The sequence below is a fragment of the Indicator indicator genome, chromosome 2 (assembly GCF_027791375.1).
Source record: "Indicator indicator isolate 239-I01 chromosome 2, UM_Iind_1.1, whole genome shotgun sequence".
NCBI classification, from domain to species: Eukaryota; Metazoa; Chordata; class Aves; order Piciformes; family Indicatoridae; genus Indicator; species Indicator indicator.
This window is the reverse complement of record NC_072011.1, coordinates 21,323,971-21,336,787: the sequence shown is the minus strand read 5'-3', so window position 1 is coordinate 21,336,787 and position 12,817 is coordinate 21,323,971. Positions and strand designations below refer to the sequence as shown.

At 40.2% G+C, this 12,817-nt stretch overlaps 1 protein-coding gene across 1 annotated transcript in view; it reads left to right on the top strand.

Moving 5' to 3' along the window:
* The window catches only part of UST (uronyl 2-sulfotransferase), a 173,858-nt gene that overhangs the window by 124,582 nt on the left and 36,459 nt on the right, over window positions 1-12,817 (top strand). Inside the window, exons 6-7 of the mRNA XM_054399048.1 lie at window positions 9,165-9,262; window positions 11,417-11,574. Coding sequence (XP_054255023.1) covers window positions 9,165-9,262; window positions 11,417-11,574 — 256 coding nt within the window. The remainder of the gene's footprint in view (window positions 1-9,164; window positions 9,263-11,416; window positions 11,575-12,817) is intronic.

Below are 12,817 nucleotides of genomic sequence, written 5' to 3'. Positions count from 1 at the left end.
AAAAAAGTAGAAAGTTAATTCAAAGAAAACCCAGAATTATCTTCTACCAAAAAAAAAATCTAGGAGATTTGAGCTGATACAAAGTCAGAACAAACTAAATATAAGCAAGCTATAGGCTACTCTAGGCTAGCTTTAAAAAGTCAGATTTCCTCATTAGAGCACAATTAAAAGAAGACTTAACTGAACTGGCCTTCATATCCTAACATTTGAATATACTTTCCTCTTTTTCTCCACATTCTTATAATGGAATTTTCTCTTGAATAATTGTACTCTTACAGTACAGACTTTTTTATTTAAAGAAAAATTATCTCATATTATGAAACAAAATGAAGTTTCATTAACTTGGAAGTATAAATGTTTCACCTCCTGATGGAGTTACTCAGAAAAAGTATCAAGCCTTGAGGGTGTATAGGTTCCTTATTCTATTGTCTCTGAACTGGTTATGTGGCAACTTTTCATAAGAGTCCTTTCAAAAACAGCCCGGTGAATAATCAAGAAAACTTAGCAGGGCCCAGTCCTCCCAGTTGTCCTCATTGTTTCCCAGAGACTTCCCAGGGGCTTTCTGAAAATACCTTTGTAGCCACTGGCCACCATTCCTCAGTCTCCAGGACTTCTGTTGGCCTGCAGGAAAGGCAGTGGTGCGTCAGAGAGATGCTTTATTGTAGGTAAACACCCCCGTGTGTCAATGCAAGCAGCTGACTAATGATTTGCTTGCAGAAGTGCTGGTTATAGGAAGTATCTGAAAAGTTGAAAAAGAGAAGAAGGGAAGAGAGTAAGTGAAAAATTATTTTGGGGGAAAAATCACAACACATTGATAAGAGCACATTGCTGTGTTTTACAGGATAGCTTCTGTTTTGAACTGACCATTTAACCAGAAATACTATGCAATACTGATCTGTCACTCAGCTGCTATTAGAATGGAATTACCAGCCTTAGACTTGTGCCTGAGTGAATTTACAGGGTTATGTGTTAATCTTTTCAAATTTCAAGAGACTATGTTAACTCTGTGGTAACGATCTCTTCTTTTTTTTTTTTTTTTTTATTAGTATGTTGGGCAAGTACCTTGTTACTTGCTAAACTATTCTGTTTGTGTTGTCTGGTAGATAATCAGTTTGCTGTGTCATTTAATTACTTCTTTATCTCTAAGAGGGAGGGAAACAGAAGTGATAAATACAGTTGTAGTCAATGATCTTAGAGGTCTTTTCCAACAGAAACAATTCTACAATGAAGTTAAGATGTCTGGAGGGCAGCAGCCTGAATCAAATGAGCTGATTGAAGGAGGTGCTTTTACTTGTCCAGCATGCTGCTGCTAGGAGTCACTGAAACTTTCTAAAGAATATTCTTCCTCTCTCCTGCATCAGTTGATAGAGTCTCCTTTAGCAGTACACTAGGCCTTACAGAAATGCAGGTGATAAGAGGGCCTTTTTTCTTCATGCTCCAGCTACTTTTGCTGCTGCCCTTTATCAAATAGATGATTTAGCTGAGGGAGAGAACAGTTTGTTGAAGAGATTATGATGAATTAAAGAGATCAAGGATTTTTTGTTTTTAAAGCCATATTTTAACTCCCAACAAATACATGGGGGAAAGGAACTTGAATGTCTGCAAAGGTGTGAAATGTATGTGCGGCCTGTGCAAAACTGTTCAGAAGTCTATCTCTTAAAAGGAATATTATCTGTGACTGGAAACTAGTTTTGAAAATCAAACTGTAGCTCATCTTTCAAATGTAAAAGCAACATACCTCTTGACATTTAAGCAAGAAAGCAATGGTTAAAGACAACTTGTAGAGGTCATCTTTTGGGAGCACATCCTGAGCTGTTTGGTGCCCCAGACGCTTCCCCATTTCATGCTCCAGTTCCCACAATCCTGTTGCTGTCCTCCATCTGCTGTAGCATCTGTCATCACGGGGCAGACCTCCGGTGTGTCCACGTTAACAGATTTAGGTCTGCCCTTACTGGGCATCTCTCCAGTTATAGTCTTCTTTTCCACAGCAGCTGAGATACTTTCCAGGAATAAATGCAAGTCTACCTCTGCTGTCTTGTTAGTTATTACGTGAGATCTGCCAGCTAGCTCAAGGGAAGTCTGTTGCATCCATGGATTTCATGGTGCCACAGAAGAGCCGGAAGCTCTTGTGGTGATGACAGTGTTCGGCCATTGAGGACAATCAGGGACAGGGTGAAATGATGATGTGCTTTGGTAGCTGATTCCCAGTTGTTGTAATGACTACATGTACTGGTTTGGGGCCAGACAGATCCTCTCTTGCCCCAAGAAGGACAAAAGAATGAGACTCACACAAACGGATTGGAGAGTGATGGAAAGTTTAAATGGAAAAGCAATTGGTGAAGCTACAGAAAACTACAAAGGATAGTGCCAAGGAGTATCCCAAAGCGTACAGAACCCCTCACAGAATTCCCAAAGGCTTCCCTATCCTCCCTTCCTCTCACCTGAGGGTCTACCCAAAACCCCCCAGGGCTCTTTCTTAACCCCCCTCCCGCTCCTAGGGAAGTCTCAAGCTGGCCAGGTCTGAGACTGCCCCCCCTCCATTCTCCTCCTGGCACTAGGCCTAGACAGGCCTAAGGGGCCTCGAGGATACTCCCCCAGCATTACCCGATAAGAGAGAGAGAGCATCTCCCGTGGGAGCAGAGAGGGAAGAAAGAGGAAGGGAATGACTCTACAGATGGCTTGATGGGGCGCAGGATTTATGGGTAGATATACGCCGTTCCTGTGTCCACCCCTATTGGGTGGGCACCCAGGACACCAGAGGTGTATCTCGTGCAGCAGTGGCAGGGGGCACCAAGCCTAAACTGCCACACTACATTAGCAAATTGACTAAAAGAAATAAGCATGGTAACTGAAGTCATGAAACGGAGCCTGCTGTGTCACTCCAAGGGGGCCATGCCCTGTGCAGCAGTGCTGTGGTGGCATTGCAGCATTTCTTTGAGCGAGCCCCGCACTGTTCATTGCTTCTCATAGAAGATCATAAGGCAACAGAGGGAAAGAAAAGGCAGAGCCTGTGCAGGAGTGAAGGGGCAATTGCATCTGATGCAGGGGGCATCCAGGGACAGAAACTCTTGTTTCAATGAGCTAGATCAGCTCTGCCATCTCATGGAGCTTTTTCCCAAAGTACCCACTGTTTGCTCTGCAGCCTTCCACTGGTGTCCCACTAGACTTGTCTGGCTTGCTGTTGTCTCACAAGGACCACTATCCCACCCAGTTTGGCACAGTCAACCCTACCTGGCAGCCCACGTTAAAGAGGTTCAGTGCCACAGTACATACGCTGGGAAACACTTAACTTCAACTGTATTTGCAGTGCTAGTTTGGGAAGTGATGCCCAGCACCTGCCTACTCTGCAGCAATCTACTACCAGTGCCAGTAGCTTAGATGCGTAAACAATTACCAAATGCTTTCAGAATTTGAAAATGAGCAGGTCATCCTGCTGTGTGGCTCTAGGTATCCAAATACTTGATTGAGATTGGACAGAATCATTAAATACTGCCTGATGAAGTAAAGCCCTCTCTAATTAGAGCTAAAATCATGTTTCATTGTAGCTTATTTTCCATAAAAATACGTAAATAATTTGTGCTCCTAAATAAGATTTAGTAGATCATGTTGCATTTGTGTTTGAAAACCATCATTCTGACCTATGCCTTGACTTCTCAATGTCCATCTGCAGCTATATGAAGTAGGAAGTTGTGTTTTTCCTTCTTCTCTTTCATATTTACACTCACTAACCCTTTTCTGAGCTGCCATGTTTACATTTTCTTCTCCGTCACTCTGCGGCCACCCAGAGCTCCCTAGGTGGGGTCAGAGAAAGTGGCATTTTGGGATTTTTTTTCAACATGGTTGTATTTAGTTTATATGATGCAACATTGTCTTCAGGATGTCACGGTCAGTCTGACCTCTTTACAAACACCAAGCAAGTATGTGAGAAAAAACTTTACAAGCCACAAGAGGATTCTTAGGATCTCTCAGTAGAGCAGAAGAATTTTCCTTGGCTGGCAACGATGAGGACTCGACTGTGTTACTGACTGTAGCAGTATATGAAGAACAGCCTTGTAAGCAGGAGAGGTCACCATAGCCTGGGCTCACTCATTGCTTTTCCACATCATTTTATTTCCTTTCCTTTCATGGAATCTTGACCGGTATTTATTTAGGTTGCTGCTTCCACCTCAGCATCATATCTGCAACCTTCAGACTTAAGTCAGGAGCATGAACTGTGGCTGGGCTGTAAGCAGGGTCTCCTAGCTTCACAGGAGTTGCAGTATCCCATGAGGGCAGGGCATGGAAAGACAACGTGTCGTGTTTTATTTTGTGGTTGTGAGGGAAAGGCTGTTTTTATGGCTTCCTGTAGATTAATGGATGATTAATGGAAAAATATTTGCAAGGCATGAGTTACAATTCCTCATTTTAAATTGTTTGGGATACTAAGAATTACTGTACATCTGTGGCAGAATCTGGTGTTTCTGTAATTTTTGGTTGAGATGCTAAGAATCAAGAAATAAGAAATACTTTGGAGCCCAATTTTTAAATTTTTTTTTAAAAGAGATTTTCCTTCTAATGGATAAAAATAGTAATTTCTTCCCCTGGTACTCTTATGATTTTACATTAAGAAGAAAAAAACATCAAATTCTCAAATCTAAACTCACATGTTTTTGTGTATGGTGCAATATTTACCATGAGTTAAAGACATTAACTTGGGTTGTTTACTGGTCTAAAAAAAAGGCATTTTAAAGCTTGCTGATTTCACAATACCATTAAAATTCCCAATGGAATTTCATATCAATGGTCTGGACTGGAAGGGACCTCCAAAGGTCATCCAGCCCAACCCCCTCTGCAGTCAGCAGGGACATCCTCACTAGATCAGGTTGCCCAGAGCCCTGTCAAGCCTCATCTTGAACATCTTCAGGGATGGGGCCCCAACCACCTCCGTGGGCAACCTGTTCCACTGTTCGCACCACCCTGATGGTAAAGAAGTTGTTCCTAACATCCAAATATTTTTTTATCATGTGCTGACTTTCTCCTGTGACATATATGAGCTTACTGTTGAAAATGAAACTTTAAAAGCTTTATATATTAGTAACACAACTTAGATATATTTCAGATCAGTAGTCTAGCTTGTTGACAGATGATTTAGGGCACATTGTTATTTTTATATGAAAGACAATTTTACAGAATAAGGAAGTAGATATTTACAATCTACCATTTCAGCCAAATTTGTAACAACAATAGAAAAGTGTTACTTGCAGCCCCTGGGCTGTGAGCAGTATGGATTATATCTGGGAGCTGAGGAATAAAATAAAATTCTTCTTTCTTTATTGTGGAGAGGTATGATCAAACTAGCTTTGTATGTTTATGTATCTTCCTTGACTGTGTTAGAAGCATTTTATTTTTATTTTCACAGAGCTCCTCCAGTGATTTAAATAAGCAAGGCTGACATCTGTCATCTGCAGGTTTTTGTCTCTCATACCTGAAACACCTGTGTCCAGCTAGGGAAACATGCTCTTGCTGGGAAATGTGGCATCAATGTTGCTTAGGATAACAGAGTAACACTGCCTAGAATAGCGTCATTTCACCTCACCTTTCCATGCTCAGAAGAAAAACAGAAATTCCTGTAAATCCTGATAGCAACCAAAGAGCAGCTTCTTGTAGGTGTGTTTATCACAGTATATCAGAGGTTGGAAGGGATCTCAGGAGATCATCAGGTCCAACCCCCCTGCCAGAGCAGGATCACCTAGGGTAGTCTGCACAGGAATGCATCCAGGTGGGTTTTGAACCCCCCCTGGGAAGCCTGTTCCGGTGCTCTGTCACTCTCACTGTAAAGAAGTTTCTCCTCATGTTGAGGTGAAAAATTCTATGTTCAAGTCTGAACCCATTGTTCCTTGTCTTATCACTGTGAACCATCCAAAAGAGCTTGGCCCCCTCCACCTGACACCCACCCCTCACATATTTATACACATTGATGAGATCCCCTCTCAGTCTTCTCTTCTCAAGACTAAACAGCCCCAGGGATCTCAGTCTCTCTTCATAGGGGAGATGCTCAAGTCCCCTAATTATCCTTGTGGCTCTCCGTTGGATTCTCTCCAGCAGGTCTCTGTCTCTCTTGAACTGGGGAGCCCAAAACTGGACACCGTATTCCAGGTGTGGTCTCACCAGGGCAGAGTAGAGAGGTAGAAGAACTTCCCTCAACCTGCTGGACACACCTTTCTTGATACATCCCAGGATACCATGTACCCACAAGGGCACATTGTTGTTCCATGGAGAACTTGCTGTCCACCAGCACTCCAAGGTCTTTCTCTGTGGAGCTGCTTTCCAGCAGGGCAGCCCTTAACCTGTACTGGTGCCAGTTGTTATTTCTCCCCAGATGCAGGACCCTGCACTTGTCCTTATTAAACTTCATGAGGTTTGCCTGCACCCAGCTCTCCAGCCTGTCCAGGTCACGTTGGATGGCTGCACAGCCTGACAGGTGTCAGCCAACCCCCCCCCAGTTTTGTATCATCAGAGAACTTGCTGAGGGTACTCTCAATGCCCTCATCCAGGTCATTGATAAAGATATTGAACAAAACTGGACCCAGTACCCATCCCTGGGGGACACCACTTGCACCAGGCCTCCAAGTTGACTCTGTGCCATTGATGATGATCCTCTGAACTCCGTTGTGGAGCCAGTTTGTAATCCACCTCACTGACCAACCATCTCTGCCACATCTCCTGAGCTTTTCTATGAGGATGTTATGGGAGACAGTATCAAAAGCTTTACTGAAGTCAAGATGCATGACATCCACTGCTCTTCCCTCATCTACCCACTTGGTCATAACTTCATAGAAGGCTATCAGGTTAGTTAGACAGGATCTCCCCTTGGTAAATCCATGTTGGCTACTCCTGATAATCTTCTTGTCTTCCATGTGGTTAGAGATGACCTCCAGGATGAGCTGTTTAAGTTTTGTAATGACACCTCAGGTCGATCTTTCTTTTGCCCCTCTTCATTAAAAACTGTCATTTCACATCTCACAAAGCTATAAAATTATCATCAAGAAAAATCTCCTCTGAGGGGGTAGATGGTGACTGGTGATTTACTTCACAGATTATGAATACAGTAAAGAAGAAAAGCAAGCATCAGGAACCTCCAGCAGCTATACAGTGGATCACAGTGGTGGTAATAAATGGAGACTGGAAAAAGGGGCAGTACTTTTACTGCAGAGAAAGCCTGGTGCTTCTGGTATCAGGAATATGAAATATGTGGTGCTGAGTGGCAAAAAAAATGTAGGTTCTTTTGAAAGCATACCTGGCCTTTATCTCAAACCTTGAGTGTATCAGCATGGTGGGGGGAAGACTTTTCTCTCACATTCTTTGGCATTCTGTCCACAAATCAAATTCAAAGGAAATTGCTACTCAGTAATTTAGATTAGTGCCATTCTAGTTGTTTCAGTGATCCTACACAGTTTAACCTAAAAAGAAATACTAAATCTCTCTCTTTTACTAAATATAAACTGTTCACTTGTTAAAGCTGCAGTATTTTCCACATCAATTTACATTGCTTTTATTTCATATATGGACGTTTCTCCAGCCATATTAATCAGTTATTGTTTTCAGAATCACAGAAAGGCCTCTGTCACACTTTTGTGTTGGGTTATTGATGCTTATTTATCTCAGGGAATATTTTCTGAATGTCAAAATTCAGGTCTTAACCATAAATCTTCAGGTACGTATTTAAGGCAAACCCTTCTCAAAGGTATGCCTTAATACACTGAGGGGTGGCAAGGTAGGTGTCTTGTTTGTATCCCAATTGGCAAATTTTATGTTGGTTTTTTTTTTAAGGGTTCATCACCATGTCATTTACTTCCCAGCCCAAGATCTTCTGGTGTGTTTAAAAAAAATGATTTACGATAAGTGTAAGGCAGAGGAGGAAAGAGGAATTTACTTTAAAAGGCTTACAAACCCAAATGTGACACTAATGAAGTTAAGCATGGGATCTGAAGTTCTGGAAGAGTTTTTCTGCAGTGAGGTCTCAGATGAGTATGAACACCTGTACCCCACACTGCTCCAGGAGAGCAGGGAATACTGTCTGCGTCTCCCACACTGCCAAGGGCTTCTGTCTTACAGAGGGCTTGTTGCCCGCAGAAGTGTTCTCTTCCACATTATATTTGTTTGATGAAGTATGGAATTGATTGGTCATTGGTTTGATATCGATGTGTATCAAGCCTATTGTGTTATAAAAGCACATCTTTAAAATAAGAATGAAGATCAGTTTTGCAAAGAGAGTTCTTTTCATCTTTGCTTATGTTATATCATGTGAGGGTTTTTTGCCCATAAATCTCTTTGGAGTACGTGGTCTGATTGCAGATTAAGAATCTGTTAGACTAGGAAAGGATTGTGAAATTCAGTTCCACTTGCAGGTGCGTTTATTACTGCACTAGAGTAAAGCTAGAAATGATATATAGTTCTTAAGGGTTCAGTAGCTATGTGTAGTCTTTGAAAAACTGTAAAAACCTACGAATGAGATGAACAATAAATCAGGAAAATGATAAATACTTTCTAATAAGCCCTGTTCTCAGTGGGGGTTACATAATAGGCTGAATTCTGAACATCTGAGGAATATACAGAATTGTAATCAAAAATTATGTATGTTTTTATTTCAAGAGTAAGCTGTCTGAATTACAACTTACATTTGTTAATTACAGTCATTGAATGAAGGACTTTTTTTTTTTTTTAATTGTTGTCTCAGTATCATTTATTCTGGCTACTTGAAGTTTCCCCCATGGTGCATTTAGAATAAAGAAGAGTCTGAAAGTAATTTCCTGAATGTTTTAAATATAATTCAATGTGAAGGTTGATCTGCGTCCAACTTTGAATCATGAAACAATCTCAATATGAATAATTGTGTTATTTGCAGCAAGAAAAAGAAATGTGTTTTTTCAGATTCTAGGACAAAATTGCTTACTTTGTTGTTGCTGTTATTGTTGTTTTTTTATCCTCCTGAAACTTTCTAATGATATTTTGAAATAGATAAATTGACCAGTAGATGATGTTATGGTATTTGGTATAGCCGGAGGACAATTCTTTGACTCTCAGACGACTATAAACTATGAGATAAAGAAAATAAGAATGCAGCATTCAGACTCTTTTTTCTTTTTTCTTTTTTTTTTTCCCCCTTGCTTTTCTCTCCCCCACAGGACATTAATGTATGTATCCTTGAAAACTACCCTGAATGTTCCAATCCCAGGTTATTTTACATCATACCATACTTCTGTGGACAGCATCCAAGATGCAGGTAAATATGTTTAAGGCATTCCAATTTGTTCAGCAATAGCTATTGCAAACAGTCTATCAGAACAGGTCATAAAGGGGCAAGTTATTTGAAGTACAAAAGCACAAATTCAAGGTGGTGCTGCATGTAGTAGCTCCATTCATACATATTGGAGTAACAAGGGTAATGCAAATGGAGTAATACTGGGTTTTCTCTTGATTCAACTAATTCATCAAATCTTGATGTGTTTTTCTGGGTTGGTGAGGTGAGAATGGCAGTGATTGTGTGTGCTTGTAACTTTTCTTACCTGCACTGTAATTCTGTCATGTATATTTTAGCTCTGCTCAAGTACTTCTCTCAGGCCTATATAATTCCAGATTCCAGTGTCTGTCTGGAAAATAGTAATCATATTTTCAACTATGTAAAGTGCAGTTTTCTACTGCTCTGAGTTAGCTCATTTTTACTGTATGTGTTTACCATTCTCATATTGGTATGTTACTAATACTGCATGGTACTATTGCACAATGTGCATTAATATGTGAATATAAAAACGTTCTTGTTTTCAAATACTTCTGTATTGTTGGTCACAGCATTTTCTTTATTAGGTTTCTTCAAATTCAAGGTATTTTATTTATTGCTACCACTTCTTCATTGTGGAACGAGTGCACTTGTTTTCAAAGATTTCTTTTAAAAGCCACACTTTTTTTTCTAGGAGTAATAACAAGTTAAAATATGTTCCTTCTTATATCTCAGGTGCTGAGTATCTTTGCTGTAAAATCCTGCTTTAGTGTTTCTGTCATAAATGAAATTATTAGAAGCAAATTCACAGCTTCATTTTCATTACACATTTTTTTCTTACATTGGCCTCATTTTCAAGTGCTTATTGTTGCACATTTAGCATTGTGTGTGTGAGTAATCCCATGAACAGCAGTTGCGTACTTGAATATGTTCACTACATACCTCTATGAAGTTTTCCTGCACTATATTGAAGCTACTGATTTGTAGCTTGTTATACACCTGTCTCCTGTCATGTCTTTGTGCTTCCTTCAGCTACTTCTTAGTCTCACAAGGATCTGCAAGAAGGCAGCTCGTAGTATTTCTTAGGACAGTGCTCTTCCACAAAATGAATAGTGCACAGAAAGTGATAGGAAATGGAAAGCCTTTTCCAAGTCTGCTCTGATAGGAGTGTAAAGCTTTCCCATGTCATCGAAAGAGTTTCTGACAAATGCTGTTAAATTCATTGTTGCATAAAGTCATGGAGTCAAGGAAAAGCTGTGATCTCCAGCCACTCTCAGGCAGCATATGTCACTCAGATGTTCATTGTACCAGCTGAATCCTGTGAAAAAGCTCATTTCCTTTAGTTTGGGACACTGGCATTGTGTCCCCTATCAATATGGACGCTGACAGCTGCATCCAGGACATAAATAATAATTAATATGAGTTAGTTCAAGGGATTTAGGATTCGTATGCTTGTCTAACCAAGTTGTGCTTCCAGGAAACTGAGAGAAGCATAAAGATGTACTGGTATGCTGCCAGCTTCTCCCACTGAGGGCAAAGATAGGATAACCCTAAACTGACTTAAAAACAGTATCAATCAGAGCAAAAAATCTCAAATCCTGTAGCTGGGCTGCAAGGCAGTACAAGATAGTGTAGGGGAAAGGGAACCTTGAGGAGATTTTGACAGAAGTTGAAATGAAGGACAAGGTGGGATACAGACTGGTAGGCTCATCTGTGTTATTCACTGGGTAGCAGCAGGCAGTAGTTGTTCACAGCAGTTCTTCTGATGTGGTTCAGGGCCAGCACCACCCTTTAGCACCCTTCATCACCCAGGAAAGTTTTTCCTCCCATGAGATGCATTGTCTTCCAAGTCAAACTACAGGAGTTCACAAGTTCAAGCTTATAAACAACTTGGCAAAAGATATTTTCAGAATGGAGCACTTCCACACAGTGAATAACCTTCTTCTAATTTGATTGTTTTTTTGCATGCCAAAACGATTCTAGATGTTGTACAAGAAAGCTCAGTAAGTCACTCAGGTTTGGTGGGGATATTTTGGTTCCGTTAGAAGTACAGCACAGAAAAGTTTTTGATTTAATTGTGTTCATGGCTTGAATTTCTGGAGTAAATGCAAATTTAATTTATTTATTTTATTTTTCTCTTCCTCCATTAATTTCATATAGAGAGCCTGGTGAATGGGCCCTTGAAAGAGCAAAGCTGAATGTTAATGAAAATTTTCTGCTTGTGGGCATTCTGGAGGAGTTGGAAGATGTGCTGCTTTTATTAGAAAGATTCTTACCTCACTATTTCAAGGATGTGCTTAGCATCTACAAAAACCCAGGTAATTTTCCACATTAAAAAGCTATTCTTACAGAAACTTGGGCAAAATCTGCATGGCTGCTGAAAGGTATGTATGCATGTCTTATCTACCCAATGAAGAGATTTATCTCCTTTTTAAGGAGTAGATTTGATTGATGGGGAATGTACATATTTTGCTTTTATTCTTAATTTTGCTGGGTGGTTTTCACACCCAGGCAAGTATTTGTTGCTCCAGCGATACTGCCACGTTCCAGAAGGTTTCCCATTTACCACTAGAGTGGCTTTTTCTTCTTTTAATTCTTTCATACTCTTAAATAATACCGTCAAAGTATTCTCAAAACAGTGTTTTCACTCTCAATATTACGTAGATAACCTTCAATGAATGATAAGGGACACTGGACACTTTGGAGAGTCTTCAGTACAAGGATATTTATTTTTAAGTCTGACTAAGAGTTTAAATGAAATTAGTCTTCAGTTAAATTGAGTTTAGGTAAAGTGCAGATATTTACAGCACAAAGCATGTTGAGGAAAATGGTGTAGGAGATTTGATTAGAGAAATGAAAACAGAGAACACTTAATCCACCCCTTAATTTGCACCCTACAGTCACTCTGAAAAGGTTCTCTCTTCTCAGCATCCATCCATCCCTCCCAGTGCTGATATTTTGCTAACTTCCTCTAAAGACAGTCTTGTGTCCTATGCCTAAACCAAGAAATATGATGCTTCTGTGGGGCTGTTTACATCATGCTGGCAGAACTGATTTCCTGCTTGCATTTGGCTAGGCCGTCGACATGGGTATAGTATTGATGTGAGAGCAGTACCCAGTTTTGGATCAGCTACTTCTCTTTTCTTTGTAAACTGAAAAATAAAATGACCTATGTTAGGAGGATGTGAAAGTCTTCCTAAAGATTTGCACAATTCAGTCTCTACGGTTTTCCCTTGAATATATTAGATGAAAGGGAGGCAGATGATCAACAGAAAGATTCTCTCTTGCAATGAGCAGACTTTTCTTTGGGAATCTATAGGTCTCCTTCAGCTATTCTGTGCACCCCAGTTTTTCACTTCTATTACAATCAGGGAAACTAACAAACAGCACACATGGTCTTAACTTTCATCAAGAAATTCACCTAGCAATCCTCATGTATGAAATAAATGATTTCTTAATAATTCTTTAAGTGATGGATAATCTTTCTCTTATCTGCACATATTCCAATGTCTGGGAGAGATTTGATCCCTTACTTTGGGACCCTGATTTCCTCTGGGATTT